Genomic DNA, 17,786 nt, shown 5'->3' with positions numbered 1-17,786 from the left:
AAAGAACCAAAATTGAGAAAAACAATATTTTGATTAGTTTTGTAAAGCCAAACTTGTGTATTAAAAAAAAATCTGTTGTGCCTCTGTCCGTTTAGGAGCAAGTTGAGGCTGCCCGGAAAGGTCTGGACCAAGCCAAGGAGGAGGGGCTAAAGCTCCACGCTTCATCCGATGAAGACGAAGATGACCTTTTGTCACCACCAGCATCTGTGGAGCCCGCTCAGCCAACTCCGGCCCGCCGAGGCCGTAAACCCAAGGACAAGGACAAGGTTGTCGCCTCAACAAGGACTAGCGGTCGGCTGCGTGGGGCCTCACCCGAAGCGGAGCCTGAGCCCACGACCCCCAGAGAAGTGCCTGAAAGACTACGTGCTGGTCTGAGAGGACGAGGAGCTGCCAAAGACGCCGTTCCCGTGTCTTCTACCCCGTTGCGCTCAGACCATCACAAAACTTCATCTTCAACCAGACTTCAGGATTCCTCCAAATCATCAAAAGCTTCATCTCCTGCCAGAGATCACCAGATCACAAAAACTAGGAGTCTACCAAACCGCTCCCATCCCAGTCCAGTGCCTTCCCCTCCTACAACCTCCTCCCACGGAGGGAAACAACAGTGTGTTGGGGAGACTGACAGTAAGAACTCTAAAGCAGACGGAGAGAGTGAGAGACGGGTGTCTGAATCTTCGCTTGAGTCGAGCTGTCCTGTGGACCATCAAACAAAAGATGACGACGGCAAAGAGCACAGTGCCATGTCTCCTCCCTCCACGAGCTCCAGGTCTCCTCGCAAGCGTCAATCAGCGGACGGAGAAGTCCTCCGGGGTCTCGTCGAAGACTCCCCATCGGCCAAAGTCCTCCGTAAGCTTCCAGGGAGGCTGGTCACAGTGGTGGAGGACAAAGAGCCAAGAAGGAGGAGGCGGAGAGCAAGTGGAACTGGAGGCGGAGCTTCTTCAGAGGAGGCTGCTGTGGAGGAAAACGTTACCGCAACTGTTGACGAACCAAACAAAGACGAGACCTCCCTGAGCTCTGACGGCAAAACTAAAGGAACAGTCAATAATTCTCCTCAGGACCAAGACTCTACTCCGAGTCCTCCTGTGCAGCTACAGCCTGTCAGAGCGTATCCTCCGTATTCTCCACCCTATCTTTCTCCTGACATGCCTGTGCTGAGGAATCTTCCAGTGAGGCGCCGGCTGGAAACTGAATCTCGCATGGCTGCTCAACTGGGAGAGCAGATGCATCAACAGGGCAGAGGAAGGGGAGGGAACCAGTCCAGAAAAACAGACGTACCGCCAGGAAAAGACACGTCAACGGACTCTAGTTTGAATTCCTCTGTGACGCCTTTGAAAAGAAAAAGGGGCCGGCCACCTAAGACTCCCCCTCAGTTATCTGAGTCCGACGACACAGTGACTCATTCCCTGCTGGCCCCCACACCAACTGATGGAGGGAGACCCCCTCCGTCCCCAAAACGCAAGAGGGGTCGCCCCTGCAAAGACTCAACACACATGCCACAAAGTGTTAGAGAAGAACGTATCTCTACAAATGAGACCGCCACTACTGGGGTGCCAGATTCATCAAACACTGGTGCTAGGACAGAACCAGCAGACGCGACACTGCAAAAGTCTGAGACCTCTAAAGCTGCTGCTGTCACTACAAGTCAGACCCAGTCTACCAAAGCTGATGACACTAAGACTGAGGTTTCAGTCGTTACTCACTGTCAAGCTCAAGCTTCCACAACAACAGATCAGGCTTCAACACCAGTCTCAGTTTCAGTCCCAGCACCCACTGCCCCTTCACCAGCACCCCTTACTGCCCCTGCTCCCACATCAGACTCAGCCCAAGTCGTTAATTCAGTTCCAGCTTCAAAACCAAGTCCAGACACAGAATCCACGCAGGCTTCTTCTTCATCCTCGGCAAAACTTTCCACATCGTCCACTGATTCGGTCAGTGCAGCAACCCCCACTACCACGACTCCATCGCCACCTGTGACCCTTACAACATCAACTCTTACAGATGTGAAACCAACACTAGTGGATTCCACTGCTTCTGAAGCTCCTCCCACAGAGCCAACACCTTCAGCTTCTCTGAATGTGAAACCAGCAGAGCCAGACTCTGCCAAAAGTACCACAGCTGACACAGCGGTTGCTACCATTATTCCTTCTCCTTCCCCTGTGACATCTCCTACGATGGTTGCTAAAGCACTTCCTACTTCAGTCACTGCCTCGACTCTCACTGATGTTGCACCATTAAAATCAGTTCTGTCAGAAACTGCTGCTGCGAAAGACTTGCCACAAGCCCTTTCCACCCCACCTGCTGAAACCTCCAATCAAATTGCAACCAAGAGTATTTCGTCTACAGCTTCACCAAAACCAACCTCAACATCCTCCCCAATTACAGCAACGACTGTGACAACTGTCAAAACTGCCCAAGCTAGTTCTTCAAGCTCAACAAGTACAGTTCCCACTAGAAGTCCAACCATGCTTGCCAAGGCTTCTTTAGTGCCTCCAGTTACAACCGTGTCATCGTCTTCTGCGAGTACAGTTCCATCCTCTATAGCCCAAGCAAAGACGACCAATGTGACGACTCCTAAAGTTCTTTCCAAACCAGTCCCAAATCCACCAACGACACAAGTGCAAGTGGCCACACAGGCACAGGTTACAACTGGAACATCCTCAGCAACTGCCCCAATCTGCAATCCTTCCCCAACATCTACCAGTGTTACTTCCACAGCAAAGGCAGGGACTGTAACAGCATCACCCCCAACAAAGACGGTCCAGGTATCGACCCTGACAGCAGCAGCCCCTTCTAAAGAATCCACGACTTCAGCTGCCGCTGCTACAACTGCAGAAAAGACTGCCAAGATCCCACCCCCTGTAACATCTTCCATAGGTTCTACACCAACTCCATCAACTGTCACCATGTCATCCCCAGAAAATTTGAATAAAGTCACAAACATTGTCCCTGCTACCCAAGAGTCCACCGCCACACCAGCTCCTCTGTCAGTAGCAGCAGTCACTGCTGTCGTAAACGAAACAGTTCCTCCCGTGTCCAACCTAAACACCACTCCCCTGCAAATACCAATCCCTGATTCGAAGGAAGTTTCCCAAGAGATCTCTACATCAGTCCAGAAAGAGAACCCAACCAAGGCAGAAACATCTGCATCAAAAAATCATTCCTCTGAGCCAATGCAAGAAATGTCCGAGAGTATAAGTGACTCGGACAAGGTGACGGGAACGGGACTCGATCCTGTGGAGGTAAAAGCAGTGACTTGCAAGGAGGAGGATGACGGAAAGCAGGACACCTGTAAGTCTCAGTCTAAAAGGAGAAAGGTAGAGGGTTCTTCTGAGACCAAAGACTCTGAGTCAGGAAGAGAGGATGCAGGCAGGAAAGAAGCAGAGTCTGCAACTGCCAGTCAGAAAGAAGAACCCAAGCAAGAGGCTGTGAAACAAACCGCTGAAGATCAGAAAACTCCAGTCCAGAAGAGGCCTCTTAGTCGGCAGAGTAGCCAGGAGTCCGCTTGCTCCTCTTCCCCATCCTCAGGCTGCTCTACATCGACCCTCACACGTCAAGCTCACCACAAGAGAACTTATGAAAACAGACATCCGACCAAGAAGAGGCGAGTCGACGTCACGTCAGAACCGGGCAAGGACGAGCAAACGGACGAGAAGAATGAGGAAGGCGGCGAGAAGGAGATTACTACTGCCGCCTCTCGGAGAAGACGGTCCAGGTCGCCGTCCTCCTCTTCAGATTCTGACAACGGTGAGGGCAGGAAGGAGCACAGGTTGACTCGCTCGGGCAAGCGCAGGCTCCAAGATCAGGAGGGGGAGAAGAGCACCAACCGGCAAGGGAAGAAACCGGCAAACAGCTCTGAGAGAAACGTGTCAAACAACGCCAACGTGTCCACTGGTGGAGAGTCCGGCAGTGATACATCCTCAGTGAGGATCACCAGGCAGTCTGCAGGATCTCAGCCTTCACAAGAGAGTAAAGCCCAGACCAACAGCACACCGTTGATGCCACCTGAGCCTGAAGTTCTTGGTAAGAGGTGTTCGGCACTCAACGCTGCAGCCAAGCTCCTCGCTATGAAAGGCAGGGTGGATACCCCAGGACACACCCCTCGGAAAGACTTAGGATCTAAAGCAGCAGGGACTTCTCCCGCCCCTTCTTCTGACAAGAACCAAAAGCCTAAAAGCAAAAGTGTACCAGCCTCTCCTCAGAGTAATTCTGTAAGCGTTACTAATAATAAAAGCAGTGGCAGCAAAGCCTCAACACCAAATCAGACGAGCCGCCCCGCTTCCAGATCCACCAGACGGTGCCCTGGCTCTCTGGTTCCCCCCTTGGAAATGGAGTACAAAAGGTCTAAGGCGGAGGAGAAGGAGGGAGGGAGTAGGAAATCTTCGGGGGGTAAGGAAGGCGATGCAGAGGCGCAGTCTTCATCCCGGGGCCACAGCGCCTGCAGCAGCATGAGCAGTGACGGCGAGGGCGACGGGCGGAGCAGCAGGAGTCGCAGCAGCAGCAACAGCAGCCAGCGGACTCACAGCATCAGCTCGCAGAACACGGAGCACAGAGAGTCCCGCGCCGCCTCCTCCGGCAGCGAGCGCAGCTCCGAGCGGGCCAACAGAGGCAAGCGAGACCAGCACAGGGAGGGTCGGCGCCAGAGCAGGAGGTCTCAGAAGCTCTCGCAGGAGGTGACCAGCAGTTCGGGGACGGAGGGGACGCCGGACAGGGTGCTGCGGAGCGTCGCGGCACTCGCAGCAGCGCAGGCGCGGTCGCCGGCGTTGAACACCCGCTCGTCTTCTGGTCAACATCGTCACAACAAGACATGATCGAGTGCCAAAGGGAAACACACGGACGCAAAGGGTGTACGATATGAAAGCATGTCACGACCTCCGATGGTCGCTGCTTTGTCCGCACTCTGAGAAAACGTTAAGGGAAACTGAGTGCTGCACAATTCAGGGACCGCCTCTGCCTCTTGGGCCCTCTCCCTTTCCAATTGGTAGCTGGACCCCCTCCCCCCCCCCCCCCCCCTCCTCACCGACTCAGCCATTGTCAGCTGGGGGAAGGCTCAGGGAATGCCGGACTGAGAGTAAAAAAAAAACGTGGCGCTGTTGTTGTGTGTCCACAAAAAACAGACCGAGAGAAGACAAAAGAGTGGAAACATTTGCCACTGGGACTCGAGGGGGACGAAGGTGCAAGAGAAAAATAAAGAAAAAGTTGTTAGTTCACATTCTGTACTGTAATCTTTAAAGACTGGAACGCTCAGATCTTATGTGTTAAGATGGGATTTTACAGCGCCCTCTTATTAGGGTTAACGATGAAAAGTCATTTGTGTGACATTAAAACCTTTGGAGTGACCAGTTGTATTGTAAGTTGGAGGTTTTAGAGAGTTTGGTTTTTGAGAAATTTCGTCAGCTGTCCTGACTATTGTTTCTTTGTAGTCAGTTGATAAGTTATGCATATTTTATTATTTCTTCCAGGGTATTAGGAAGAGAACCGATCTGTCAATGTGATCTTTGCTGCACTATGCTGGAGCTTGTCTTTGCTTGGGCCCCCTTTTTTTCACGTCGGTTTCTGTTCAATGGATTCATTTTTAAATCCAGCCTTGTATTTCTCATTTGCACATCTGATAATGTGGCCCTCGGCTTTTTGAGTACACTGTGGTGTAGTTAACACGTTTTGACATCAACTACAGTTAATTAATTGGTTTCCTGGTATCTCCTGGTGTATCTCTACTGTTCGGATATCTATTAATTAAAGCTGCAAAAATATCTTCTCCTCAAAAACAGACCTGGAGCGGAGCAAAAATCTCATCTGTTTTCCTGATCTACCAACAGGCAGTTGTTGTCATGGTCCGGTTTGTCATGTATTTATACTTCAAAGGGCAGGTAAATGTTGAAATTAAAGAGTGCCTCGTTGGCCAAATGGGTTAGAACCTCAGATTGCCTTGTGAAGCGCCTGAAGCAGGGGGTGTTCAGCTTCTCTCTCTCAAAAACACACACAAAAAAAAAGCCAAACAAAAGAAAATCTACTATAACTAAGAAGACATCAAAAGTATCACCCTGTGCGTCAGTGCTACCAAATTAATGTTTTATTTTCACATGATTTTTTTTTTGTCACCATCACTTCATCGCTCTCAGTTCATGTAAAGAAAATTACTTGGACAAAATGTGAATAAAAATAACTGGTGCAGTTCCAGATGACTGTAAATTGTCGATTTTCTTTTTGGACTTGTCGAAGCGACTTTGAGCAAAAAGGTGATTTTTTTTTTTTTTTTTTTTTCGGGGAGGGGATGGGGTGGGAGCAGGGGAGAGGACAGGGGGATGGGTAGTTTATGGTGATGGTCTTATTTTTGATTTTTGTCTCTCTTCATTTGTTGCATTCCTTTTGATCCCTTGTAATTCCACAATGTTTTACTTGAAAAATTAAGACAATTACAGTTGAATAAAAAGACCAAAACTTAGTTGCGATTTTTTTCATTGTGTCGATGATGTTTCTGATTGTGGGTGCCATGCAGTCAAGCGTCCGTTAGCTGCTTTTATTTAAACGACTTTAAATCACAAGTTTCAAGATGGAGACGAAAAGATTAGTAATTATTTTACTGATATCAAGAAGTGTGCAATTACATTTATTTTGGGGCCCTTCAGTATCTCACATGCCAATTAAACCCAAAACGGATCTGTTCATGTAACGTGGGAAATTTCAAAATAAAATCATGATGGCTATTTTCAGTCAATCGTGGTATTGCTAAATCTTAGATTGGATTTTTATGCCCTGATGGTCTCTGCAAAGTCTTGAAAGTTTAGTAACTACAAGGCAAATTGTGGATTTTAAACTCTATTGGTTTAAAGGTCACATTATGTAAAAAAACAAACATGTTTTGACCCTGCTCCACTCTTCAGAAAATGTTTGGAGATTTTCCCTTCATGACATCACAAAGGGCAGTAGCCCCTCCCCCAGGTGGGTGACACTCCCACAGCTAGGTGTTTGTTCTGCCCTCTGAGTCTGCCTTCTCACCGTAAACAATAGGACATGGAGCGAGAAAGACTGAGACACCCAAGTCCTTCCAGAGAGGGGGCGTGGTCAGACATTTCCTATCGTCTTACATCAGATTGGTAATTAAATAAAACAAGACACACAGTTTTATAACATGGCAGTATTTTATTTTAAAAACATGAATACTCAGAAAAAAAGAGCGATGCAAAAAATTGAACAGCAGCAAAGTGGAAGCTTTGCTTTTTGTCGACCTTTTTCTGTTTCCAATGGAGACTTGAATAAGGACCGGACACAAACTGTTTGATTTTTCATTCAACAATTTGTCGTATTGAGCAGGAGCCACAAACTCCACCGACTCATGATTGGTCAAAGTCATTTTTAACACCACAGTAGCGTGACTGTCTCTCACCAGCTGCTAAATAATGTTCACTTTTCCTCCCATAGGGGGTTTTGGTTAAAGTGAATATCTTTTTGTTTAGAATCAAGAAAAAGCCATTTCCTCTCATCACCTTTGACTTTGAGTAACTGGGATAAACACACGTTACTGTTTTCTAGATCAAATGAAAACTAATAATCTGCAACAATGATCCGAGCACCCGTCGAGGTGTCACCACTTCTCCAGGATCTTCGAGCCAAATTGAACTATCGAGACAAGAGGAGGCTTTGCACAATCGAGACAAACGGTTCAAGAAAAATCCTTAGACTGCGAGTAAATGTATCATGATAAACCGGGAGGACTCGGAAACACTGCTTCTGTGAATTCAAACATATTTTACAAACAAGAATTAAAAAAAACTCACTCCATCCCTTCTTGACAAAGTTAGTGCACGACATGACGATCTCACCTTCAGCCGCTCAGACGAGAAGGCACCGCGCTGAAGAAAAAGATTTCATTATGTGTTCATGTTTCCTGTAGCAGCTCACACACACAAAAAAAAAAAATCATAAATACAACCTGGTAGGACAAATAAAACGTGGGCCTTGGGCCGCTTCTTGCAGTGTTGAGACACCTCGATGTAAAATAAAACGAGGGGGGGGGGGGGCTGCTATCACACACAAAAACATCTGTATTTACACGTGTTACAGGAAGGCCGTTTCAAGTTTTAAAAATCTGCATAAACAATGTCTTCATCAAACATTATAGGTTATGTACAATTATATTAATTGACTATTTTCTAGATCAGCCTGTAAAAGAAATCTCTACTTTATGACAGTTGTTGTTAACGAGAGTCAGCGCACAGTTTTCCTGAGTACAGTATGACCAGCGCCTGGGTCGGGTCTCAATACTGCGTTGTGCGTCGCTCGAGGCCACTTTGATCCTCTTTTTTTTCCTTTCTGTGTTTAAGGAAGGGAAGAGGCGCTGATGTAACAGTTCTCCTGGTCTTTGTGTTGCAGACCAGAATCTGAGAGGGGCGAGGGAGGTCCAAAAAAAATCAGCAGTACTGCCTCTTGAGTGGGAGCGGTGATGCAGGGCGATGTCGGGGTATTCTGTCAGAGAAGAGGGTGGGGGCGGGGCTCTTCTTCTCATAAAACAAACAATAACAAAAAGGCCGTTTGGATCGGGGGGATTAGAGTATTTGAAAAGGACCAAAAAAATATCCAGAGGGGGCGAAGAAAGTGACAAAACTGACTAACATAATTCACGAGTTCATCCTGTGAAATTATTTACATGAAACCAGAATGAGCTTCACCCGAACCGCACGACGACCACGACTTTGCGCTGCCTGGTGTTAGGTGCCGAAGGTGGAGACCAATGAGATGACTAAGATGAGGATGAGGATGGCCAAGCAGATCGCAATCCAGATCTTCTTCTGCATAGAAATAGTAACACAAACAGATCGGTTAACAAACGAGGCGAAATGCAATCTTAACTCAGCTTTACTTGAAGCGTGGCTTTTTTAATCACACGCTTCAAAGATTACTTTTTGGGGCTTTAAAAAAAAAACTCAGTTTCTACTTATATGAAACGACTTTGTACCTTTCGTGCTTTCTTTTGATACGTCACAGCCTGCTCTGTGTTTACTTTCGCCTTCTCCACGTAGTTAGACGACTGTTTGATGTTGTTATCGATCCTGTTGACCATCTCCCCCTGCAGGACGGAGACACAAACATCACAAATCAGATCATCTTCACAACACAAACTAACCAGAGAGACTTCATCAGTGTTCATTTTTTTATTTGAATTTTTTTGTACCTGAGCCTCCACCTCCATGGCGAGGTACTGAAACATGTCGTGCAGGTCTCTGATGCTCCTCTCCAGCTTCAGGATCTCGTCGTGTCGGGACTCGATCTCATTCAGTGCCTGCTTCGTTGCTTGAGCGTCAATCAGGATCTTAACAACAGAGACCAAGTTTTAATGAGCTGCATTATAGACAACACAAGATCATTAAGCTCCATGAGGAGTAACAGAAGACCAATGATCCTACTACTGTCTGCAAAGTGTAAATAAATAATCAAAAGTTAAATGTCGGCCCCTCCTCTCGATGTTCACTCAGGTCACCATGTGGTGGACTCTGAAGCTTCAGTGTTTATCCAGCTCTGCATGGGTCTGTAAACCTTTCTGTGTTCTAACCTCTCTCCATTTTTCAAAAGCATCTCCAATATTGATCCTAGTTTGAGCACGTTTCTGCTCGTGGAGCTTATTAGAAACATGCAGAGGCTTTTTAGGTCGGGTACAATCACTTCTATCTGAACCACTTCTCTTGACCGCTTCCATCACTGCAACACCTGTTGACCTGATAACTGCTCTCATATCTGGCAAACCGAGGGGCGTCCAAAACGGCCGTGTGGGGGGGTCGCCTTAAAACCGGCTACCTTCTCTGGTCCGAGCATTCAGGAGCAGAATCTAAAGTGAGAAGGAGGACATACTGGCTGCTGCATTGTTGTCAGAGAAGCCAGCACTTCAACATAGCATGTTTCCTTAATGATCAGATAGTGAGATACCTTTATCATCTCACTCTCTACACATCTCACTGATTGGACCTTTGTTGTGGTTGTTTAGCAGTTTGGTCGCCTTCTGTTGTTTTTAAATGTGCTTTATAAATCATTTTGGATTGGATTGGAACTCCTTCTGGAATTTTTTTCAAGGATAAAAAGGAACTACTGAAGCACCTCTAAAAGATAGATCTATTACTTCTTTAAAGGTTATCAGGTTTCTCCACACTATGAGCGACTGGAGCTCTACAGACATCTAAAAGGACTTCACAGCAGTCTTCATCATGCTTACCAAATCTGATGTCCAGTTTGGGAATAAGGGAAGAGACCACAGAGCAGATCTGTCATCAACTTACACATGTTGTTTATATCTAGTAGAGCTACAACTACTTCAACTACCACTGTCAGATTTTATGTTGATGGGAAACATCTGCAACGGTGAGGAAGTTGTGCAGCAGCAGGTGCGTTCTGTGTTGTGGTTTTTTTTTTTTTTTCAACATCCAGACCTTCAAACAGTCGAGAAGCGTTCGAGAAGTGACGAGAACTCACATTTTGTGTGAAGACGTCGGTCTCCCCGCTCTCCAGCATCCGGTCCAGCTCCTCGTCTGTCGTGTTGTTCCCAGCTAGAAAAGAGAGAAGTATGTAAGATCGGGGGTTTCCAAAAAAACTAAAAAACAAGAAGCGAATATAGAAAACTGTAAAAGTCCATCTGAGTTGGCAACGAAAGAAAGAAGTCCTGTTTCCTCCTCACGCTTCTGGAAACTTTTGTTAATATGTATCCAAGTTAAGTTTCAGTTTTCCTCCCAGTTAATCCAACCTGTCCTCTTTTTGTTGTTTGTCCATAAATCAAGAGAAAGCACCTGTCCTAACATCCTAAAGGAAAAGGTGACTCACTCAATTTTATTTTTCCTTCTACCAAGACCCCAAAAACCAAACATTTTTTAATCTTGAACGAGAACTATGACGGCAAGTCGATCTGTAATTACTCATTTCTGCCACTAGAGGTCTGTCAACGCAAACAGCAGCCCCGTTCAGACAGGTTCAAACTGCGACATTTGCACCCCGGTGATGTTGTGTAGTGACATCAAACCAGAGATACAGGTTCCCTCGTTTTAATAAGGTCAGACTGAAACACTCCTTTGCTCACCCGTCAATCCTCAAATTAAATGTGGAGCCGAAGCGTGTTGGAGGCGTCTGAATGTTTGCATCTCGTCTTTAACGTTTATGTTGCAAATGGAGCCGCTGTGATGCAAGACACATTTCAGAGCATGTCTGAAAATAAAGTCATATCAAATCAAAATCAATCTGAATATCTCAGACGCGTAGTGGGGGGGGCAAAGTGATCCCTTTGTCAAAGTGAGCGCAGTGCTGTGTGTGCGTGCATGTCTGACTGTGTGTGTGTGTGGAGCTCCCGCTAGGCCGTGCTTCCACAACATCGAAATGCAACGTAAAATCAAAGGCTGGGACGCCATGATGGGAGTTTTATGAAAGTACAAAGACGTGATGACGGCTGAGCTTAGTTACTGTACTTTTGCACACAAAATAAAAGCAGAGTTCAATGACATAATGAAGTCGCAAAGGATCATGGGAATTGTTGTTCTTACGACCCCGAAAAGGGAAAAGCGGAGTTAATAATGGATAGATGGATGGATGATATAAAAGTCTTATTATGCTGTCTCAGAGTTTTAACAGCTTCTTATAACACATTTTAAATTCTCTCTAATAATCGACATGGTGCTTTTTTTTTTTTAAATCTGTGCGTAACAGTCCTGAAAAAAGGTGCCAATGTTTTTGTGCAACTAATATGGTGATCATGCATAAACAGAGGCTGGTGTAAAAACACATAAGTAAGAATAATACAGGAAAACAGGATGGGTGTTATGTGCTGCTAACTCTCCCTGAACGAGACAGAAGAGGTCTGAAAGTGAAGCGACAGAAAGTGACAGACGCAGAGAGGAAACGTGACATGTGACAAACATCATGAGACAAACTGAAAGTCATGATGACTCAAGCTCCAGTCCAGCGAGAGAGAGAGAGAGAGAGAGAGACAGAGAGACAGAGAGAGAGAGAGAGAGAGGGCAGTGAGCCGAGCAGGCGGGGGACTTCACAGAATCACACACAGGAAGGAATCAGTGCTACGTGGTGTACTCACTGATTTTCAGCTGCCTCTGTATCCTCTCCACGTTGCGGTCTCTGTACTGAGACTGGATGGTGTTACAGCGACCCATCAGCTCCACTAACTCCTTTGTCAAGACGCCGTGCTGCACAGACGGGAAAGTTAAGCTCACAATGCTGAACAAACACATCCCTCCATTTTCAAAAAGTGAGAGTCTACGCGTGTTTCTGTTCTGCAGCTCACCTGGGTCCGCTGCATGCGAACATTTATGGAGATATATTTTCCGTCATCTTCTCCCTTCTTCGGTTCAATACCTGTGGACAGAGCGTTAATGAGGGGGATTCTCGTCAACAAAACAACAAAGTAAACACAACGTTGACTCCAAGCTCAGCATAACTCACTCTTCAGTTTTTTCTGGATCTGAGTCGCCAACGTTTTGAACTCGTCCCGAAGAGTTTGGAGCTCTTTCTTCATGCCTAAAGCAAAAAAAGAAATCAACATAAAAACCTCTCGTTAAGGCGATGTGAGAATCTCTCTACAGCAGTTAACTTCATCTTTCCTCTTTAATCATCTGTTGTTGTTTTTTTCCAGTTTCTGGTGTCAGACATGGTTTGTTATTTTGTGATGTTGTTTGAAGTCACTTACTCTCTTCCGGCAGCGGCACACCCAGCACCTTTTTCTGCTTATTCTCGAGTTCAGACACGATCCCTTTGAGGTTGTTCAGCCCCTCGTGAATTTCTTGCATCTAATAAAAAGAAGAAGAAGTTGGAGTTTTTGGTTGGAGCCACAATTAGCGGTCATATTAATTTGTCGATAAGCTTAAAGGTCACAAATAGAAAAGAAATCCTTTCAAACAATGGGGGTGATCGGAGTGCTGGTGGCGCAGTGAAAATTCTTTTTTTAAAGTCTGTAGTGTGTATACGAGTGTTTTTCTGCAGCCCAACAATATGTCATTTACAATGTTTCAATTGGTTAATGCACCTGCTACGATTTCAAAAATCAACATAGGCCAAACACTGGGTCAGGGGTCAGGGGTCAGACCAGTGCAAGGACTGAGATGTTGCCAAAACAAAAGTCCAGAGTCCTTTTCTCAGTTCACAATGTAAACAAATGATCCTGAGCATTCAAAACCACATTTCCTAACATGTAAGAGTTGTCTGCTACAAGGTGTTCAACATTTCTGATACTTTAGCATTATCACATGTTTTAAAATGATACAAACTCTGGTATTGTAATGATGCGTGTTTTTAAAAGTACCAAAGCTTCACATAAAACCCTTCCAGATCTTCAGTCATATTCTGAACCGAACAGAAAGCGAAAAGCAGCGGTGGTTCACCATCATCTCATTTCATCTCTCATTTCCTTTTGAGTCTTAAAAAAATATGCAAAAGTTCTGTTTTTGTCTCTTGCAGCACCATGTACAGGTTGCTTATTTAAAAAAAGAGTAGAAACATACTCTGCGTATCTAGTTTAAGATGAGACACGTGTGTAGGAGAGGAAGGAGTCCATCAAAAATACAGACTGCTCACTGTCTACATTGCACAAAAAAAAACAGTTTGCAAAAGTTTCCTAATGTTTGAACATTAAAATCAAGAAAAGATCCAACATAGTGTGCCAAGGATTTCTATTTGTGTTGCCTTGGTATTGAAACAGGAGTGGATATCATTTAAGGCAGTGGTTCTCAAACTATGGTACGCATACCACCGGTGGTACGTGGACTCCCTGTGGTGCTACGCAAAGAAATCTCTACAATATAAAAAAAAAACCTGTTCAGCATAAAACCTTTTTTTTGTTGTTATTTGTCGTACTCTTATCTGTCTTATATCTATTGGTTTGTGTTCATATCAAATGTCTTTTCCCCTCTAAATTAATCTAGTTTTTGCAACAAAAAACTTTAATCTGCTCAATTTATGCTCGCGCACAGACATAAACAACAACAGGAGTGCGCCTCACGTTTTGAAAAGTCACAGATATTCTGTTATTTATTGGAGTTCAGCACACAATCCGCAGCAAGCAGCTGTACATTAACATTTTTAAAACAGAGCCAGGAGAAGCCTCTCTCTCTCTCTCTCTCTCTCTCTCTCTCTCTCTCTCTCTCTCTCTCTCTCTCTCTCTCTCTCTCTCTCTCTCTCTCTCTCTCTCTCTCTCAGCAATTTTATGAATAAATGAAAAATTAAATGAGAACAGGTCAGAAATATACTGGAGACTAAATATTTCCAAACAGGTTGTTGGTATAAAGTTTTTCATTTCATTTTTGTTGTTCTGCACTTTTGTGTGTGCCCTTATTAGGCCTACAGTGTGGCTGCCAGCAGTCAATAATAAATAATATTCTTTTTATGAATTAATTTGCCTCTTGCATGAAATGTGTGTAGAAATAGGCCTACAGTGTATTTTAACATCTACCAGAATGGTGGTACGTGGAGAGCCAAATATTTTCGGAGGTGGTACGCAGTCTAAAAAGTTTGAGAACCACTGATTTAAGGTAATAATAAGGGTGTAATTCATGTTTCGTTTTACCTTTTTAAGGAACGCTTCATTTTCCTTCTCCTCTTTGGCTGAAGAGGTTCCAGGTTTGATCATCAGAGCTTGGCCCTCATCGTCGTCCTCTGAAGCGTCCGGATTCTGCAGCCAGGACGACAAAAACAAAAACACACACAGAAAACAGACAAGAGAGTTCTTTTAAAATCAGGTTTGATGATATTTCCATCTGGAGAATAACAAACGTGATCCCGGCTGAACTGCATCGCCCTTTCCCCGGTGTTATGCAGAGAATTGCGCTCACCTCGTCGGAAAATGTCAAATAAGACATAATTAGTACACTGCTGAATTCTGCGTCCAGCCTCAACTCGAAACTGACATTCTGAACCTCTAACCGACGTAATCTTGCCCATGTCGAGGGCAGAGTCATGTGACAACACAACCAATCCCTGACATGGAAGCCTGCCCGTCGTTTGTGTCACACATTTGTCTTTAGGGAAGACGAAACTGAACAAAAAAAAGTCAAATGTAAACACTGGAGAAAAAATAATCGCAAGAAATGCAAGTTATTTATTTTCTACTGTTTTAGAGAAGTTCATTTCTACTTTAAAACTAAAATGTGTCATTTTCATTTGAAGCAATGCTTTGATTTCAGTTCAAAATATTCAATAAATAACCACAAAATAGTTAAGATAAGGTAAGATAGGATAGGATAATACTTTATTGATCCCCAGAGGGGACATTCAGGCGTTGCAGCAGCACAGACAAGAAAGCTCAAAATACACATTAAACAGAATAGATAAGATAAATAAAAATAAAAACAGAGGGTATATACAAGTACAAAATGAATGATGAAGTTAACTGGGGAGAATTGAGACAGTATGTGCAGAGAATGAAAAGATAACGTTACAAGTGATGATTAAAACACAAATTTCCCCCACGGGGGATCAATAAAGTTTATCTTTATCTTTAAAGTGATGATGGTATGATAAAATAGCAGCAAGTCATGTAAACAGCAGAGAAGAGCGGCAGTGTTGTACCACAGTGATGCAGAGTGCAGTTATATAATATAATATAATATAATATAGTGCAATATGAACAATATAGTGTCATATAATGAAATGTTATAAAATATAGACTAATATAATAAAATATATAGAATGTACAATGTATATATATAGATGCTAAATAATAATAATAGTCAGCTTTATTGTTTTTGTCTGTGTTACATGTTTCTCTTTAGGAGGGCTGCACTCTACAAGCCCCTTACAGTTCTTTCAAAATGTAAAGTTTGTTAATTAACTAATCATTATGTACTGTCTGTTTTTCCATTGATCTATTATGTTTATGTTTTTTGTGCAATAAATAAAAAAATAAATAAAAAAGACCATGTCAGTGAACTCTGAGGGCAAAAAACAAATAACCATTGACTAATCGTCACATTGATTTGAGGTCATATCGCCCAGCCCTACTTCAGAGTAAATCACTGTTTGCAGGTCGTGTTTACTCAGCTTAATAAAAATGAGTCTTCTACAGAGTCTACAACACAATAAGGACACTTAACTGTATTAATTATAAACTTTAAATGCTTCGTAATCACATATCTGCCGTCAGAAATGAGGTTTATCCCGTTTTCTAACACTTTCCGCGAGGTGCATGCACTTATTGGAAGGGATACATTTCTCGACGTAACACCGGCCTCACGTTTCCTTTACGGCGAAAGGGCTGGAACGGAAGTTGGAAAAAGAAAGTTCGCGTTCAGCTCTGCAAACCCTTTAAAACGCCGCGATTATTACCCTTTTCACTAGTCTAGTTTCTTAGTGGAGGTCGTCTCGAGTGGAAGGAGTCGGCAGGTGTTCACGAACTCACACAGGAGTTGGCTAACTTAGCAGGTTAGCACGCAACTGCTAACGGTTAGCGGTTCACTCAAAACTCACATTTCCTAATTCTTTCGTCCGGTCCCGCATCGTTACAGGGCGACGCAGTCAGTCCAGGTGTCAGAAACGGCTGCGGCTACAGTCCCGGAGTTCGGTGAGTTGCTCCGAGGCTCAGAGACGAAACTGTACAAACTGTAAACTTTGCTCTACTGTCATTCAACGGTAAGGGGTAAACTCCTCTTTCTTCTTCTTCTGGGTGAATTCGAGATATTTAAGGTTGACTCAGAGGCGCCCCCATTCGGCGACAGAGAGCAACTGCACAGTGGGGAGTTTTGACACGCCGTACATTGTAAACGCCTCGTACTCTGATGGTTTTATGCGTTGTCATGGTAACAATTTATCACCGGTTTGCTTTATATTTTCATGTGTTTCAGCTTGTTTTTAATTTTTGCTTATTTTCACATGATTTAATTTCATGTTTGTTCTAAATCTGTATCCAGATGTCTTCCTTTAATCTTTTAATTATTTAATTCTGGTTTGGAAAATTATATGTACAATTGTTTAATTTTAGTTTTCCTTATATTTCTCTAACCTTAAAAGTTTTATCCCAGTTTTCAATCATACGCCTTTGTTCATAAAATATGTATTACTGTAAAAATGAGTGATTTTTAACTTTGTTTATCGATATCCTGACTTTGTTCTGTTAAATATTCTTACTGGTGTAAACAATTGTATAGTCTTTCCCATCTTTGCTGTGCACAAGTTTGGTATGAAAATAATGAAAGGCCCCTCTCCCAAAGACACCTGTCCCAAATAAAGGATGGGTCATTTCATAGAGTGAAGTAAATAAAAGCCTGGGCTATTAATATGACCCAACCGATATTAGATTTTTGGGGCCGATACAGATATTGGAGAGGAAAAATATCTGATTCCAATATATTGGCCGATATCTTTCTTAGATCTATGTTCGATCTTAAGCGATAAATAGATAAATATCCCTCAAATACAGATATCAAACACATGTGGAAAAGATATTTAATGAAGACCTGGTGAATCCTACAGTCTATGGTTGTAATACATATAGCGCCCTCTGCTGGTGACAGACAGACAGAGAACTGCTAGTGTAACACAATGAAATTCAAATGAAATGCTTTACGACTGGTGAATAAATCTTGTTATATCTGCATATCTGAGATGAAATTAGCCGATACAGATAGTCACTGTATAATCTAATATTAGTCTAGGGTTAGGTTTCCTTTATGTGACATTTCCTTTTGTTTTTATGTTATTGTGAACCTTTTCTTTTTAATCAAATTATTCTTATTGAACAACTTACTCAAGGTTTTATTTATTGCAATATTACTAAATTTAGAAAAAGCCCCATTGTGCGTTAAGTCACTGTTTTT

General features: G+C 43.8%; 2 protein-coding genes across 4 annotated transcripts in view; one reads left to right on the top strand and one right to left on the bottom strand.

Moving 5' to 3' along the window:
* The window catches only part of srcap (Snf2-related CREBBP activator protein), a 36,110-nt gene extending 29,921 nt beyond the window's left edge, over positions 1–6,189 (top strand). For both annotated transcript variants that reach the window (XM_065949506.1, XM_020649842.3), the window contains one exon: positions 96–6,189. In XM_065949506.1, the coding sequence (XP_065805578.1) occupies positions 96–4,808 (4,713 nt within the window). In that variant the 3' untranslated portion in view covers positions 4,809–6,189. The remainder of the gene's footprint in view (positions 1–95) is intronic.
* A 931-nt stretch (positions 6,190–7,120) lies between these two features.
* Positions 7,121–16,642, bottom strand: stx4 (syntaxin 4). Of its 2 annotated transcripts, XM_020649847.3 has the most exons (10): positions 16,441–16,637; positions 14,543–14,647; positions 12,671–12,770; positions 12,427–12,501; positions 12,269–12,339; positions 12,062–12,170; positions 10,459–10,532; positions 9,170–9,307; positions 8,954–9,064; positions 7,121–8,786 (listed from the first exon to the last, which is right to left on the bottom strand). In XM_020649847.3, exons 1-10 carry the CDS (start codon positions 16,468–16,470, stop codon positions 8,706–8,708), a joined length of 894 nt encoding a protein of 297 aa, XP_020505503.1. In that variant the 5' UTR covers positions 16,471–16,637; the 3' UTR covers positions 7,121–8,705. The 2 variants fall into 2 exon arrangements, with proteins under 2 accessions (XP_020505503.1, XP_065805582.1); XM_065949510.1 differs by lacking the exons at positions 7,121–8,786; positions 8,954–9,064; positions 9,170–9,307 and adding an exon at positions 9,814–10,298 and having other exon boundaries at positions 10,347–10,532; positions 16,441–16,642.
* Between the last annotated feature and the right edge of the window lie 1,144 nt (positions 16,643–17,786).

The sequence above is a fragment of the Labrus bergylta genome, chromosome 21, assembly GCF_963930695.1.
Source record: "Labrus bergylta chromosome 21, fLabBer1.1, whole genome shotgun sequence".
Classification (NCBI taxonomy): domain Eukaryota; kingdom Metazoa; phylum Chordata; class Actinopteri; order Labriformes; family Labridae; genus Labrus; species Labrus bergylta.
Note: the sequence above shows the minus strand (reverse complement) of the source record. Positions and strands in the feature narration are given on the sequence as shown.